Here is an 18,569-nt window from a genome sequence, read left to right as displayed (position 1 = left end):
AGAACTTTTCTAGAAAAACTGAATCAAACATAGGAATTACAAGGTAGTGCAAATAATCCTTAATAACCCCTACCATTTTAGTTATTATAGTGTATCTTAGTTATCTTTTTAAAAATAATTTTTTTAATTTTCCATTGATTTTGAGAGAGAAAGGAAGAGAGAGAATGAGAAGTCAACTCCTTGTTTCATTTAGTTGTTCCACTTAGTTGTGTACTCAGTGATTGCTTCTTCTATGTGCCCTGACAGGGTTGAACCCGCAACCTCTGATATGCTGGGTGGGCACTTTACCCACTGAGCAACCCAACCAGGGTTTAGTCATCTTTTTGTATAAACCTAACATCTATTCCCATCAACACTGAGTTTTCACAGGGAAGTTCCTATGTCTCTTCTTCGCTGTGTCTTCATCACATAAATCAGTGCAGGACACACACTGAGTACAGAGTAATTGTTTGACTTAATGAATTGATTGATTCATTGATTAATAAGTGACCCAGATAATAAAGATTGCTACAAGTACCCAACATTTATTTGGAATCATTGACATCTAAAAGGAACTGGATAACCAGATAAGAGACGATTGTAGGATTTTCTGTGTTTGGGAGGCCAAATTAAAGTGACAGATTTTCAGGAATAAAAGCATATGTATTAGTTTACAACAAATATATGTCCAAATGATTTATATGGAAGTTGATAATTAAATATATCTCATAACAGTTTGTTTTAAAATGTTCTATAGTTAGCCTGACCAGGTTGTGGCACAGTGAATAAAGCATAGGCTTGAGACACTGTGGAACCAGGTTTGACACCCTATGGTCGCTGGCTTGAGAACAGGCTCACCAGCTTGAGCACAGGGTTGCTAGCTTGAGCATGGGATTGTAGACTTGACCCCACAGTCACTGGCTTGAGCAAGAAGTCGCTGGCTCGGCTGAAGCCCCCCCCCCAAGGCACATATGGGAAAGCAATCAATGAACAACTAAGGTGCCATAACTATGAGTTTATGCTTCTCATCTCACTCCCTTCCTGTCTGTCTATCTCTCTCACTAAAAAAATAAATATAAAAAAATAAATAAATAAATAAAATGCCCTATAGTTAACAGTAATTTGAATATAAAACAAAGGTTAAAATCTTGCTGATTCCCCCAGAAAGGTCACTTCACAAACGCCATCACAGCCTTAGTCACACTGTGCAACAGTGGCTCTTTCTCTTACTTTCCACTGAGAAGAAAACTGAGGAATTCTAAAGTGTCACTATAATGGTTCCAACCCCTACCATCATTTCTGAGGTTGGGGGTAAGTTTATTAAAAAAATATTCTTCCTGATGATTTTATGATGAATCCAGGGTCAAGTATTAATGGTTTAAAATTAGGGAGAAAAACTTTAAAAGACACATTTAGGGATCATTCAACAAGGTAGACTGCATAGAAAGTAAGGTAATGGGTTGTGACTATCAGTGGTATTGTAAGTGGATTCAGTGAGTTCCAACAAACATTTAAAAAATAAAATAGAAGGAATATTATTAAAGTACATCACACATATTAAGAGTGGGTAATGTTTCATGACTTTTTGTTATATCTACATATCCATATATTTTTATATATATTATATCATAATGTATACATTGGATCAAAAGTGGTTTCAAAACATTGGTCTAGAATAACAGTCTATATCAACTCTTATATTTTGCAATCAGTATGAAGTTCATTAATCAGAACCAATCATTTTTTGTTAAACTCTTGTATCAGTTATCTTTGGCTAGGTTACACTGCAGTAACAGACAACTTAGTGATTTACAACTGAAAGATTTATTTCATGTTCAATCTCTATGCTCACATGAGTCATTGTTTTCATTACTTTCTTGATTTATAGAGAATTTTTAATGTGAGATATTTTTTATGTGTGAAATAGGAAGAGAACAGTAGAGCCATGTGATTGCTCATAAAGCTCTGCTAGGAAGTGGCATGTATCACTGCTTTGGTTCATTGGCTAAAGAAGGTCACATGGCTCATCCTGGCCTCATTGTATCCACATATAGTGCTCCTATAGAGAGGAATGGTGGGTTTTTGAATACTAATATAATTTACCACAGATCTTAAGTTGTTTCCTTAAAAACTTATCTTCATATTTCTGGGATTTTGGTAAAGTTAATTTGTCTGAGTCTTTATGGGTAAATACTGCTGGTTTTAGCCTCTAAAAACTTCGGTGCCACAAATTCTTTACTACACTTACTGTTCCTTTATAGCAAATAATGCATCTGCCTGAGTTGTTATTATTGAAGACTAAAAATTTATTAAGACTCAGATGTCCCCATCTATTTTTTTTTTTTTTGCTTCAGATGCCTAATTTTGGGCCCTGTATTGTACTTTCATTAACCAGAGATGATTAAAAAAACAAATATTACACTAGACTAAGGTTCAATTTCAGATGTTTCTAGAGCTACCACTTAAATCTGGAGGTGAAGAAAGGTATCCATGGCTTGTAGAATTTGAAACCCTTTAGCTACTACACTCTGGCTGGTATCAAGTGGCTCATTTTGTTTTCAGAGCATTAATGTTGTTTCCAAAAATTAACTCTCATATGGCTCATTCAGGTAACCAGTGCTGAATATGGAAATTAGATTTTTGTTCATACAAGTTTATTACATTATAGTTTATGAAACACAGTGGCGATGTGCCAGACTCCTTTTCAAGCTAAGCAGCCTCTTTGCTATGTTAGTCCAGCTGAGTCTTTTATTTGAAGTGTTTTTTCATCTTGGCTCATTTAGTCACAAACGGAAGCTGTCCTATGGGAGATAACATCTTATGTCTTTTTACTTTATAGGATTATCACCTCTGGGCTGATTGAAAGTTCAAAATATATCAGGAAAGAGGAAAAATTTGATATCAGAAAGTCAGGACTCCTTGAATCCTGATGTACCTGACCTTTCTTGGATAGTGCAGTACAGAGAAATCAAGTCATTGGATTGGCAGTTTAGGAGACCTGGTCTCTAGTTTTTATTTATTTATTTATTTATTTATTTATTTATTTATTTATTTATTCATTTATTTTGCTGCTTTGTGGCCATGTGCCTTTGGGTATGTTATTTATTTATTTGATTCTGTTTTCTTATTTTTAAAATACATGATGAGTATTCCAAAATTAGTTCAGTTTTTTTTTTTTTTTTTTTCTTTTCATTTTTCTGAAGCTGGAAACAGGGAGAGACAGTCAGACAGACTCCCGCATGCGCCCGACCGGGATCCACCCGGCACGCCCACCAGGGGCGAAGCTCTGCCCACCAGGGAGCGATGCTCTGCCCATCCTGGGCGTCGCCATGTTGCGACCAGAGCCACTCCAGCGCCTGGGGCAGGGGCCACAGAGCCATCCCCAGCGCCTGGGCCATCTTTGCTCCAATGGAGCCTTGGCTGCGGGAGGGGACGAGAGAGACAGAGAGGAAAGCGCGACGGAGGGGTGGAGAAGCAAATGGGCGCTTCTCCTGTGTGCCCTGGCTGGGAATCGAACCCGGGTCCTCCGCACGCTAGTTAGTTCAGTTTTAAGACCCTTTTCCCCTTATGGGGTTCTGCAGAAGTCATGTAGATTGTGCTAGCAAATCATTAAAGGGATTTTTGTTTAGAAAACATAAAAATAAAAATTTGTTTCTTCATATATAGAAGTGGTACAGACATTGCCAATAACACGTAAGTTTAAACCTATTGCTTAAATTCTGTTGTCATTAAAATGACTAGGTCTCCTTCCAGTCACAATGTGGTGAAGTCCACCAGCGCCACCGACAAATGCAGTCTTATTTTCAAATGTGAAAGGAAGCTAAGGATCATGAGACACTGCAGAAAACAAGCTTCCATTATGAGAGAGAGAAACCATAACAAAGAAACTGGCTGTGGGGAGGAACAGACTTGGGGGAAACAGACAATTCAGGAACAGGAAATAACCCAAAGGACTAGGTTAATACTCGTAGAGATTGGGAGAAGAAACCGCCTTCATAAAACAAGAATGGAATGCCATGTGTATATAAGGTATAATCAGGCAGCACAAAAGAACTCTTGGAAATTAGAAATCTAAAGGTAGAAATAAAATAATCTGTCAAAGAGAAAAAAATCAAGGAAGTCTCATTAAGTGGAGCAAAAGAAAAACTGATAGAAAATAGGAGAGCAGCTATATGAAAATTACAGGCCATATGACTGACTGTATTTGGAGATATTTTTATCAATAGTACTGAATGAGCTTGATAAGAATTAATGAAGGACCCAGAGAAGATATGGCAAGCACAAAAACAAAGCCACTGAACACTACCTAAATAATGGTTATGGTGTAAACACTGAAAACTGATTTCACAGAACAAGTGGTAGGATGCATGTAGGAGGGAGTAGCATAAGCAAAACCCATGTAAGAATTGTGTTTAAAATATGTAAAAGGTTATCTTTAATAGAATATTAGAATTTGCAAACTTTAATGATGTCTGTATATAAACTTGATCTGCTTTCTTCTGTGTTCCATGTTCTAATATTAGTGATCATGGATTTCACAACCTTTGGGGGGAAATTATATTTTTCTTTTGAAAAAGCTCTCTAGCCTTACCAGTAGTCATGCAGTGGATTCCTGGTTTGAAACCCCAAGGTCATCGGCTTGAGTGCAGGCTTGTGAGCTTGAGCACAGACTTGCCAGCTTGTGAACAGGGTCCCTGGCTTGAGCGTGGGATCATCAACATGATACCAACGCTGCCAGCTTGAAGCCCAAGGTCACTGACTTGAGAAAAGGGTCACTGGCTTGGCTTGAGTCCCCTGGTCAATGCACATCTGAGAAACAATCAATGAACAACTAAAGTGAAGCAACTATGAGTTGATGCTTCTCATCTCTTTCCTCTCTCTCTCTTTCTCTCTCACTTTTTATCTCAAATCAAATTTTTTAAATAAAAAAGAAAAGAGAAAAAACCTTCTAACTCATAACAAGATCAAAATATTTCTTTTCTCAGTGCTATGTGTTATGTTACATATATTATCTTGTGCTATGTTAATAATTTAACCAAATTAAAATATGGTTATGAATTACTGCATAATGAAGCAGACATAACATAGGGTCCTCAGGCTTCCTCGCTTCCCACCTCAGCAAACCAAGTACCTTCAATTCCTTTCCTATGGTCCTTATAAGCTGTATTTGCTTATTGTAGTGCTGTCCTTTAAAATTTGAAACTGTTTCTCTATTGGCTCAGGTTGATGAAATGTCATTTAATAAGTTGACTATGCGTTTATGTATCGTTGGCATTGATATCTATATTGTCATTTGCAAGGTTCTCTGGGCTAGTCCTCTGTTATAATTTAGTTTCCACAAAACTATGGGTTCTGATTTTTGATTAAGCATTCAAATGATTTAATCCAATGTAAGAAATGATGAGTTAATGGAATTGATATCTCTTCTATGCAGTCCAATCAAATCCTGTCGGTAAAATAAATTAGCAACGATCATCTCAGAAATTACAAATTCGGTTGCATGGTTTTCTATTTTAATTAAGGAGTTGAAATAACTTTCAGTTATGAATCGATCTTCCTCTTTTAGAATTGTCTGGGCCGTTTAAACATTCCTGACTGGCTCGCTCCTCAGATATGGGGACCTTCTCAGCCAGTTCTGTTTCTTGCAGAGTGTTCACTCAGAGAATAAAAAGCCTGAAAAATTGTAATTTCTTCTAAAGTAGGAAGGAGATTCTGGTGTCCCATTTCCTGAGTAGCAAATCCCATGTGGCAGCCCTAAACTACAATCTAAATTAGGCAAATAAAGGAAATCTGAAATCAATGAAAACATATCTTAAAAACTGGTGCTCTATTGAAAACTTTAAGGAAAGAGAGATGAAGAGAGAATCATTATTGGATGTGTATTTTTGGTGACCCTATGTGGTGATGTATGCTAATAGTAATTAAAAGAATAGCAGCTAACATTTTGAGTGCTTACTGTGTACAAGTCATTGGCTTCCATTCTTTGCAGGCATCAAATTAATTGTCACATCCTGGCCGGTTGGCTCAGCGGTAGAGCATCGGCCTGGCGTGCAGGAGTCCCGGGTTTGATTCCCTGCCAGGGCACACAGGAGAAGCTCCCATCTGCTTCTCCACCCCTCCCCCTCTCCTTCCTCTCTGTCTCTCTCTTCCCCTCCCGCAGCTGAGGCTCCATTGGAGCAAAAGATGGCCCGGGCGCTGGGGATGGCTCCTTGGCCTCTGCCTCAGGTGCTGGATGCAACAGAGCGATGCCCCAAAGGGGCAGAGCATCGACCCCTGGTGGGCGTGCCGGGTGGATCTCGGTGGGGTGCATGTGGGAGTCTGTCTGACTACCTCCCCGTTTCCAGCTTCGGAAAAATGAAAAAAAAATTAATTGTCACATGTGTAAAGTACAGTAGTAGATCTGTTTTACAGATGAGCAACCCAAGGCACAGATAGGTTAAAAAAATTGGCCAAAGTCACCAAGCTGGTGGTAGTTGGCAGAGCCTGGAATCAGAGTCATGCCATGGGAGGCTGTTGCAACAAAGCTCATGAGAATGGGTGAAGGCCTGAACTGTGCCCTACTAACCCAGGGTCAAGTTCATAAAGAAATCTACTCCAGTGATGTGGTCACTATTTCTGAGGCCTGTTTGAGACTCAATTAAATTTTAAATGATAGCTTTTTAAAAGTATGCCTTGTTGTTATTTCCGAAGGCATCTCTCTCAGTTTAAAAAACAAAAACAAAACTCAATCACAGACATCTCTGAGTGAAATCCTACATGGGTGTGGTTTGGCTTTTTATCCACAGAAGCATTTACAAATCACTCGCTTGATCAAGGCATTACTATAACTCTGCTAATGGAATTGAGTTTACAAGGCACATTCTGCAGACAAAGCTTCAGACGGATCACACAATTATAGAGATGAACCGAGGGCTAAAGACTGAACTGCAATATGGCTTACAGAGTTACGCTCTGGGGTGTGAGGATGAATTTAGTCATGTTCATACTGGTTTTGCTCTAATTCCAAGCCAATAATGGAAAACTTGTGACCGTTCAGCATTGCTTGTTTTTACCTTGACATTACATTTAATGCTTTGATCAAAAGTGCTTAAACAAGTGTGTATCTTTGTGACCAGAAAGTTAAATCAAGTTTTGAGTCAATTGCCATCCTGATAAAACCAAAACATTTCCAGGGTAAAGGCCTTATTTATGAACCGCAATGTTAACAGACCACCCTACAACGATACAAAAGTTGCCGAAGAGCAGAGTTAAGTCACCGAGAGACTGAAAAGTGGTATTTTTATCCAGGGATTTCTGTGTTAATTCTTTGTGAGGCAGAGGCTGTGAACACCAGATGCCAATCACACAGCACCGGTGGATTTTCAGGGTTACAGGACCAGGGAAAAATGAAGGATAAGTGCAGGGTGCAATAGAGATTACTTAATGGTAATGAATTATATAATTTCTCTAGACAGAGTTGGATTAATGTTCATCCTGAAAAGAGATTACAGTAAGTCTGATTCTTGTAGTAAACAAATATTAACATGCAGATCATTTATGTTCAACATATGAATCGAGTCCTAAAGAATATATGATTTATTGTATACAAGGGGCAGGGAGGGGGTGATTAACCTGTTCTCTGACTGTACAGTGCTATGTCCTGGGGTTTGAGGAGGGAATGGAGACAGTATGTGCTGTGCTACAAGGCTTCTTCCTCCAAAGGGAGCACTGAAGAGACAATCAGGGACCTCAGTGTCACAGTCTGGCTGCTGCACCCCCAGTTGAGAAAAGCAACCCTCTCTCCCATGGCACTCACAGAAACCACTGTGCCTGTCTCATTAGCATGTCGCCTATGCACTGATGCAAGTAATGGGGCCTCCTGTGTGACGCTGTGTGTCCATACTTGTATGTTACAAAGTCAGACCCGCAGTGTCTGCTCTTCTTTTTGGAGTGTGGGTGGGGTGGGTTCTGCTTGTCCTTATGGTAAATCTCAGGCACTTCTCCACTCTCTGCCGTAAGACTGTTGTGATCGTTTTTAGAACCAGCCTTTGATTCATTTGTACAGTGTATTTTCTGCCATCATCTACTTTTTAGAAGACAGTACCTTCTGTACATGGCATTTATTTTAACACTAAAATAATTTTTTTTTTAATTTCAAAAACAACAATGCTCTGAGAAGGGTACATAACTTCTGTGGGATTCTTTCCAAAAATGTTCCAACTTCATTCTAATCATGAGAAATCTTCCAACAGTCCAAACATAAGGGCATTCTACAAAATAATTGACAAGTACTCTTAAAAGCAGTACATTTGTGTTATGTAAATTTAAAGATGCCAGTAACCAAAACCTCAGAATCTTACCACCCAGAAGTTACAACCATTAATATGGTAAAGTATATCAGACTTTCTCTTTGCATTTATACTCACATAATTTTTTAAGAAAAATAAAATCATGGTATGGGTCTGTGGTTATTACTTAACTGCTTAGTCATTGAAAAGTATATTGTGACCAAATATCTCTCTGCAAAGGAAATATTGATGACCACTGTGTCATGCAGCACCCCGTGGTGTTTTTGTCCATGGATGACTCAGGGCAGACGATTTACATTTCAGGCCATTGCTTCTCCCACACCCCTCCTCACTGAGGGACCATAGAAACCAGTCCACCAGGATCATTGCAGTTGAAGTGGCTTTTTTTTTAATTTTTATTTTATTTATTCATTTTAGAGAGGAGAGAGAGAGAGAGAGGAGAGAGAGGAGAGAGAGACAGGGGGGAGGAGCTGGAAGCATCAACTCCCATATGTGCCCTGACCAGGCAAGCCCAGGATTTCAAACCGGCGACCTCAGCATTTCCAGGTTGACGCTTTATCCACTGCGCCACCATAGGCCAGGCTGAAGTGGCTTTGAGTAAGCTTTATCTTCATCTTCATGAGCCACAGTCACCCATGGAACTTCACAGTTTGCTCTAATGTGCCTCTCTTGTTGGAACTGAGGATGACAAATTTCTTGAGATGGCTGTCACATTCTATGGACAAGTAGAAGAGAATGTGGTGTATTCCGCTCAGTCCCCACGCCTCCTGCTCCGTAAAGTCCTGTCCATCAAATGTGAGGATCCTCTGACCAGTGTTTATTATGCTCAGGCTCCGCACAACCACCTCGGGGATATCTTATTTTGGGCCCTGGAAGGAGTTTCAGGTCAACATAAGGGGTCTTTCACACAAGTACCCAGTTTGTTGCCAAAGATTAACCCTAAGTCTGCAACCTTGATGTTCAGGTCAGCACCCAGGAGCAGATGTTTTGCCTTTAGGTGGATGATACATTTCTTGTTACAATACTGTACAGCGGACACTGGAAGAATCTGTCTGGCGCCTCTTTCTCTTTCATGCAGCACTGACTTCCTAAGTAATCAAACACCTCCTCCACGAGCATGCTCCATGACTAAGTAGACTGTTTCCTTAGTCTCCAGCACTTCAAATAATGTAACAATGTTGTGGTAATCCAAAACCTTCATTATTTTGACTTTATAGGCTATTCCCCGAAGCCTGGAGTTCTGTTGACTCTTGTCAGCATCTCCATGGCCACGCCTTTCACCAACCTTAGATACTTATGAAGAAGCAGAGCTTGACTGGAATTCCTAGCTCTCTTTCACCTGTCTTGGATAGCCATTTTTCAAATGACCCAACTTCTCCAATTTCTGAGGTCACTATAACTTTTGACATCTAAGTAGTCTGATTTATACAAATATTTTAAATAAACATGTCTGAAATTTCTATCCTCCGTGGGGTGGGAAGACCAAGTCTCCTTTCAGTGCCCACCGGATTCCGTACAAAGCAGAATAAGCAGCTGGGCCCCCTCCCATTCCAGTTAGTCCTGTCACTGTCCTCACAGACTCCCAGATTTCCATGATGTGGCCTCACAGTTTTGTCCCCTGTGCTTAACTTTTTGACCAGGTCATGTCCAGAGAATCTTATCAGAGCCAAACAACCCGATGAAAGGGTTCTTCTCAATAAAGAGTTCTTTCTCTGAGAAGGTCAGGTCTTTGCATAGTGTCTTTTTGCCCGCTCATGTGAATTTATCACATCCATGTGTATATATCTGGGCACTTACCTTCACTTAGCCAATAATTCAAAGGATGGAGAGGTTCTTCCTTCTAACCTGAGTAACTCCATCAGAGGTAGAGATGGGCAGGGAGGGTTGACAAATGAAACCATTTAGGCAGAGAATGGGCAAGTAAAATCACTGATGTGCAACTAATGTGTGAATAACAGGGAAAACTAATCCTGTTCTGTGTAGCAGCTACTTTCAAATAACCTAGCCCAAACACAAAACCTCTAAGGTATATATTATGATTCTCATTTTCAGATGAAACTGAGCAGCTACATAGCTGATGTATTAGATTTTAAATTTCCCAGGATGAGTCAAATGTGCAGAGATGTGACTTTCTTTATAACTGAATTCAAATTTCTCATGAGCCCCTATGTCTGCTGGTGGCAAAAACTACTGAATTTTTTTCAGTGAAAAGTAGTTTAGTCACTTCTAGCTTAAAAGTTAATCTCTTCAGTATAAATATTGAATGCGATTTAGGATTCTCCCTTCCCCCTCCTTTTTGTTGATCTGGTGAGACCTGTTGTGCAGATGTTCATGTTAGTTGTTTTTGGCTTCCCTGGAGTACCTCCTGTCTAGGGCTGTCCACATGGTCCTTGACTATTGCATCTGAAATGGCCCCTGGAGGTTGTAACTCCCACCTAGTTTCCCAGGAAAGTAATGCATGGGGTTCAGTGCTTCTCTGGCCCCGGCTGGGATCTCACTGACGATATTCACTGCCAAGGGTCAACTGCGCTCTCCACCCACTCCTCTTTGGGGATCTTTCTCCACGGCCTTGCAGAGATGGCCCCTCTTTTCAATATCCTGAAGAGCATGTTAATTTTCAAGTATCAAGAGTTGTGGCAACATGTTAGACATCCTTGTGCCCCACACTGGAGCCAAGAAAGAGAGGAGAAATAGAGGGTATTTCGAAAACACAGTTCGAAGAAGCACTGTGAGGCAAATTCCATTTCCAATTAGGGGCTTCCAAAGCAATTCAAGGAAAAGGGAAGCAGAGCAGCTTCAAAAGTCTCTTGTTCAACAACAGTTTATTCAAAAGATCAGTATTATAATCAAATATTGCAATGCGCATTAGTTGTATAGTTTCTGAAATTTTAACTACATACACACAAAGAAAATCTTTACTAATCAGAATTTTTTAAAAATTATTAAGGCACTAACACAGATATTAAGTGACCTGATACAAATAAATGTCTTTAAAAAATCTTCTAATCAACAAATTCTTTTATTTTTTTCTGAATCGATGTACATGTATAAAAATTGCTCACCACTTACTTAGGAGGAAGTAAGTACGATATGCTGGACTCCTAGTCTAGAGTGATCACAGGAAATAATGGAAAAGAAGAAACTACTATTACAAATATAAATTTCTATGGAAAGTCTGGACTTAAAATGTTTATGGGAACAATGTGTGAATTCTTTTACATATTTATTGAACTAAGGGGTAGCATAAAGATGAACTTGAAATATTATTAGAAACTAAGTATATATTTTGTGTTGATTCATTCTTGTCAACTTTAAATGCTTCTTTTTAACCAAAGAAAAATGTCTTAAATGTCGTTTCTATTTTATGTACACGTTTTATGTGCTTAGATGGTTCTCTACTATTTGCTTCTATATAAATTTGAACTGTTTTTGAGACTTTTAATTAAACTTCAAGATGTGTCCCACGACTTGTATGACAGAAATTATGAGCAGTGATGCAGTGGTCTATGCATAGAACTTGTGTTTAATCATTGAGAAACTTTGTAAGCTCTCATTGGTATAATTTCTGAGATGTGTCCTTGTAGTCTTTTAAATAGTAAAGAGGATATTTGAGAAAGTGTATATTGTTGGAATCGTATTAAAAGGGGGCATTTTTTTATTGTTTTGTTTATTTTTGTTTTTGTTACCCATCATTGCTTCAGTATCTATCTCTTCCAAGCTTTGGAATTTGATCATCCCCAATAAGCATTAGACATCCCACCCCCTCACTGAGCAATGGGCAGGGGATATTTCATTTTCAAAGTCACGGAGGATGAGAGAGACGAACAGCAGCATTTGTAGTGTGCCAGGTGCAAGCAGGACTTTCCAGATCATTATGATGATATCTTTTCTCCCTAAATATTTTTTTACAAGTATACTGATGAAGACAGATTTCTGTTATCTGTCTTCAATGGGTCATATGTTGAACAAGCTCTCTAGTTTTTCCTGAAAATATGCGAAGTTGTGACATTGTGTTTAATAGTTTCAAGCTACTGCTGCCAAACTGAACACAGCTGGAAGAAATGATGACCCTCTCATCTTTGTAACAATAAAATGGTCTCCTAACGTGTTTCCCGAACTCTGGATGTTAAACTACTAATCCCCTGGATTTCTAAGCTCCATCCTTCCCACCCCCAGTAGAAACTCCATGAAGAATACCGTTTTTGACCAAATGACAGAACATAGAGGATGAAATTAATTACGTTCAATCAGAAAATGACAAAAAGCCTTGGAAAATCTTTGTCACAATGCAGCATTAAACCAAACAGAGTAAAAGTAGACCAATGAAGAGAGTTAATTTATTAAAAGGGAATTTTGTGACCTAGACCACCTGCAAATTTTGAAAGGGTTATTATGGATAGCTTGTGTGCTATGGTGGCTGCTAACTTGGGGATCCTGCTCTACAATCACATGTGCAAGGTCTTCTTGTTTATTCTTTGGATATGAAAGTACACTTTTCTATTTCTAAAAAAAAAAAAAAAGCAAGTCTTCCTTGCTAAAGATAGCATTCAAAAATATAATATGGAAAAGGGTGAAGAATAAGATACGTTTCTATGCAACATTTCTTGTCTTCTGTTTCTAAGTGTATGTATTTAAACAGCAGCATACATTTTATAAATTTTTATAAAGATAAATTTCTTCTAAAAATAAGAAGCCAAGTTTGGATACTTAGTTTCTTTATTTCTATCACACCAAGGATTTTTAATTTGTTAGTTTATTCCCCCTCCCCCCCTTAAAGACCTGATGTTGGTTTTTTTGTGTTTAATTCTACCATGCTGTGTTGGGGGAAGATAAAAGCTTCTGATAGTGTTAATCTAGCTACATAAAAGTCCATGTTGCGCATGATCATAATCTTGATCTTTGATTAGATCTGAGCTAGTAATATCTTGTGATTAATCAAAATAGGTTGCACTGCATGTCGCATGTCCCCTCCACAGATGGGATAGAGAATCATCAGAGTTCTCTTGAATATTTGTTTTAATCCCTTCTAGGATAAAATGGCTTTGAATTTTTTTTTTTAACTTTAAATCAGATTGAGTTCCCCAAATAAATGACTAGGAAGAAATTTTGAATTCCAGTTTGCTAGAATTATGGGTCAAAAAAGAACATTGTTTTTTCATTAATAATATTTCAATGTTTCATTGAATATGCTTCATATGTTTTGAAAAGTTATCTTGTAAAATTTAACAAATATTTCTGTTCATTGTAGTTTGAATAAAAATGTTCCTAAAAGAATATAACAAAATGTACTCTGTGGAAATGATATTGAGGTTTTTATTGTTCTTCATGGCATAAAATATGTTTCAAAATTATTTATTGCCCCTTTCCTAATTACCTAATTCCAGTCTAATTGAGATCTGATAACAAAGAGCTTTATTTTGATCACTAAAATACCTGGTATCTTACACCCAGAGTGCAGTAGGAGCCTGTAGACACAAAATGTTGACTAATTTACCTGTCATTTCAGCCAGCCATTTGGGCCTTAAAGCCCATCATTCTTTTTAAAAGTTGCTCACCAAAAGCTCTGATTGAACTTAGTACCCAAGAGCCACACATACTAGAGCAGGGGTCCCCAAACTATGGCCCGCGGGCCGACTACGGCCCCCTGAGGCCATTTATCCAGCCCCCGCTGTACTTCCCAGAAGGGGCACCTCTTTCATTGGTGGTCAGTGAGAGGAGTATAGTTCCCATTGAAATACCGGCCAGTTCGTTGATTTAAATTTACTTATTCTTTATTTTAAATATTGTATTTGTTCCCGTTTTGTTTTTTACTTTAAAATAAGATATGTGCCATGTGCATAGGGATTTGTTCATAGTTTTTTTTATAGTCTGGCCCTCCAAAGGTCTGAGGGACAGTGAACTGGCCCCCTGTGTAAAAAGTTTGGGGACCCCTGTACTAGAGGCTCAATAAGTATATTCTAGGATTACAGGGTGGCCTTGGGTTATGACAGTCTTGACATATGACATTTCAAGTTTATGATACTCACTCCTATAAACACATAAAAAAATTGAGATGTATTTCCACTTATGCCATTAGTGTCGTACTTATGGACTATGTGAGCAAACTAGTTTGGTTGTGCGTGGCAGAAGAATATGCAATACAATGTACAGTATACTATGTTTATGTTCTTTTCCTTTTTCTGTGGCTTAGTTGTGTTTTAATGTTTTAGGTCATGATTTTACAACTGTGTAAGGATAGGTAAGTGACTTAGGCTAGGGTGTGTTTTGATTTACACCAAAATTTGGGTTACATCACTGTCATAGGAATGGAACTGTGTCATAACCCAAGGACCCACTGTATATAGGAATCACTGAATAAAAGGAATTGAAAAAAGTTGTGCAGTTGATCTGATCTGCTTGTAGACTAGATTAATAACACACATCCATTAAAATAAGAAAGATTTAATTTATTTAACTTCTTTCTTTTTTTTTTTCTTTTTCTTTTTCCTTATAGGAGACCTGGTGAGCCTCCATTGATTAAAGGCTGGCTTCCTTACTTTGGACTGGCCCTGAAGTTACAAAAGGATCCCATAGGTTTCATGAGAACTCTTCAACAGCAACATGGTGACACTTTCACTCTTTTCCTTGGAGGTAAGCAGCACATCATATATCACAATTTCTCCTTGTTCTTTAATGTCATTATATTTTTCTCTATGCAAATTATGAAATATTTATAAGTATTTTTTTATATGTAGAGCTAATACAAAAGAAAAATATGGTCTTGAGTATAGTAATCCTCACATTAAAAAACAAATTATAGGCCAAGAGGCTTAGTGGATAGAGTGTCATTCCAGCAAGCCGAGGTTGTGGGGTCAATTCCCCCATCAGGGCGTGTATAAGAAGCAATCAATGAATGTACAACTAAATGAAACAATTAAGTGGAACAACAAGTTGATGCTTCTATCTCTACTTTTTCCCCTTCTATCTTTCTCAAATCAATGGAAAAAATTTAAAACAAAACAAAATTATACAACACTCATGAAGGTACCTAGGGATGGCCACTCTGCTGCCATCACCTGTCATTATGGTTTGGTTTGGCTTGGTTTTAAGAATTGTTTTTAAAAAGCTACAATGTATGAATGGACTTTGTTTTGTAGAGCAGTTTTGGGTTTACACTAAATTGATCAGATAGTACAGAGAATTCCCATACGTCCTTTTTCCCCATCCCCAATCATAGTTTCCCCTATTATTAACATGCTATATCAACATTTCTTACAACTGACAAGCCAATGTTGATACATTATTAAACATCTGTGGTTTATATTAGGGTCCACTCTTTGTGATGTACAGTTTTTTGAGTTTTGGCAAATGCATAATGTTATATATCTACCATCTCAGTATTGTAACTAGAAAAGTGACCTGTGGGTCTGGCTGCTATTGCAATGAAAACCAATTGCATGACACAGGTGCTTATGAAAAAGAAAGAGGTTTATTCAAGTACCAGAAACCTGAGAAAATGAGGGGTTCCTGTCCTCAGAAACCCGTCTTAGGCCCTGGTTAGGAGGCTTAGTAGATAAAGCATCATCTAGTTGCCCCTAGGTCATAGGTTCAATCCCCAGTGAGGGCATATATGAGAGACAATCAATGAGTGCACAACTAAATGGAACAACTAAGTAGAACTATGAGTTTCTGCTTCTCTCTCTTTTTCTCTCTCTTTTCCTTCCTCCCCCCCTCCCCCACTTCCTTTCTCTCTCAATCAGTGGAAAAATTTGAAAAATAAAAACAAAAAGCCTATCTTCCTCTCCTAGTGCAGGCAGCGATTGTTATAAGAAGAGAGAGAAGGGGGCAAATGAACAAAAATAGCAAAAGGAATTGAAAGGAGGGGGTTGAGAGTACTCTGCTGAGGAGGGCTACCTGCAAGCTAGCCCAGTCTGTTAGATAACTGATTGAAGGCAGCACATCTTCTGGAGCTGGCATATCTGAAACTCGAAGTTCGTTTCCTTGGCTGTTACAGGAACTGAAACTACCAAATAACCTAGGGTTTTTGTTATATGTAGTGGGTTTCCACGTATTTCCACAGTCAGGTTCCTCTTGCCCTTGAGTGAGAATGTGAACTGCAAGCCTCAGCATGGTGGGAGCAGTAGACTGAGGGGTAGGCCAAGGTGCAGCTCCTGCTTATGCTTATTCTTCTTGCTCAGATGTTATCCCTTGGTGTGAGTCAGCCAGAGGGGAACTGGCCTGTTTAACTGTAACGAGAACTTGGCCATAGGTGAAAGCACAGAATTGATTATATACTTTTGACCTGTTAGAGAATATATAACTTTGATTACTAAACTGGTGATATTGAATCATGGTTATAGGAGCAACAAAATTGATTAACATTTTACAGAAATCCTTTTATAAGCTTGCTTTGTTAGTAAATTCTTATTTAGCTCTATTTTATGGCTACTCAGACTAAGATCAGTAAGTCAGTATAGTTATTTTTGGTTACAGTATCACAGGAATAGTTTTTACTTCCCTAAAATTCCTCTTTCCCTTCTCGAGCCCCTAGCAACTACTGATTGAGAATGTATTTTTTAATTTGAAAATGTTTGTTATCCTTTTACTTCACACCCCAACCTCATAGGGCTAAGAAGAAAGCTGGAATGTTCTTTGTTCATCCTCCTTTAAGGGTCTTGCTGTCCAGATGCATCATTACCTTTTGCTATATAAGAAAACTCCTACAGATTTAATGCCTTAAAACAATGACTGGTCTCTCCAGAGTCACTGTATGGCTTGAGTCATCTGGCTGCTTGATTGGGGCTAGATGGTTCATGCTGGCCTTATCTACATACCTGGCTGAACCTCCTTGTTCACATTCTGTTTCATCCTCAATAAGACATTCTTATTACATGTCAGCTAGTGTTTTAGGAGGGTACGAGGCAAAGTTGAAAGGCCCCTTGATGTTACAAAACCTCACTTCCACCACATTCCATCAGTCAGATCAAGTCACAAGTCAACCCAATTCAAAGGTAGGGAGTTAGACTCCACCTCTCCCTGGGCTGAGTGGCAGTCACATTGCAAAGGAGCACATGTAGAGAGATAGTAGGAATTTACTGTGGCCATCCTTGCACAGAGTCTTCCAGATCAGCTTATCACTGGTCTAGCTATTCCCTCTCTTGACTTTTGTGTCCTGTCTGTGCTCCGGAAGGCTGATCGCTACAGTCTGGATTCTCTGTGCTCCTTTGCCCTCTGACTTCTGGTTGGGTATGCTGGTGAGAGGGCAGGTGTGTTTCAGCTCCCCATCTCTCACTGGGCTCTGGTAGCACAGGTCTCTTCTCTTTTCTAAGGAAACCGAAGACATCATGTATGATCTCACTCAGATCCACACATACCTACCAAACATATCATGTCTTACAACTGTGCTTAACACCTTTTCTCCAATTTCAAAGAGTGTTACTCAAACTTCTACTATATTCTCCATCTAGTTACTTTTCACTTCTTGTTCTCTTTGACATCCATATTTGTCATGCGTTACCTGTATTTGCTGCTTCTAGCTGCTTATTTCCTAGAGCCCTCCAAACTATAACTGACTAAACCTCTCTACCTGATTTGACAATGGAGATGCCTCATTCCTTCCTGAAACACTCTATTCCTTCACTCTCCTGACACTGCACCTTCTGGCTCTCTGACTCAGTCTTTCTCATTTGGGTCACCTTTACGCATTTCTGTCTTCTTTGCTCAACCTCTTTTATTTTCCTCTAACCAGCCTTAGAATTTTATGTCCTATTCCTAAAGAATTTAGGTAATTTCTTCTTACTGTAATTACTTTGCTGAATATCAGGAGTGACCTTTTGTACATGGAGTGACTTCATCTCATCGCTACCATTTTAATGTATTTGGGAGGAAAAAAATGATCCCTCTGTATGAAAATGTCAGCACAGTTGAGTTCTCACATAAGCAACAAGGAAGTTTGTTTCATCGCAACTTTCTCCTTTACCTAGCCGCTGGCAAGTCTCTTCCAAAAGTAATTGTATGCACTCTGATTTAAAAAAAAATTAAATGAAAAATAATTCATGCATCTTAGAAAGATTGATTTACAATAAATAATTGATGAGGAATTTCTCAATACTTAAAGCTGATGAAATAGTTACTAGAATATAAATAAAAGCCATAGCTAGTTCTTCTATTCTACGTGAGCTTTTGGGTTCATAATACAAAACTCTATTCTTCACTTTTAAAAAAAAGTCACTTTAAAAAATTTAACCTTATATTCTAATGAGTAGATACAATATAGTATTGAATTTTTTAGTTTTCCTCTTTAAGTGCCTTATACAGAAATAA

At 38.5% G+C, this 18,569-nt stretch overlaps 1 protein-coding gene across 2 annotated transcripts in view; it reads left to right on the top strand.

Moving 5' to 3' along the window:
• Nucleotides 1-18,569, top strand: part of CYP7B1 (cytochrome P450 family 7 subfamily B member 1) — a 173,700-nt gene that overhangs the window by 125,142 nt on the left and 29,989 nt on the right. For both annotated transcript variants that reach the window (XM_066266219.1, XM_066266218.1), the window contains exon 2: nt 14,761-14,897. In XM_066266219.1, the coding sequence (XP_066122316.1) occupies nt 14,761-14,897 (137 nt within the window). The remainder of the gene's footprint in view (nt 1-14,760; nt 14,898-18,569) is intronic.

This window comes from Saccopteryx bilineata, chromosome 3 (genome assembly GCF_036850765.1).
Source record: "Saccopteryx bilineata isolate mSacBil1 chromosome 3, mSacBil1_pri_phased_curated, whole genome shotgun sequence".
NCBI classification, from domain to species: domain Eukaryota; kingdom Metazoa; phylum Chordata; class Mammalia; order Chiroptera; family Emballonuridae; genus Saccopteryx; species Saccopteryx bilineata.
This window is presented reverse-complemented; position numbering and strand designations above follow the sequence as displayed.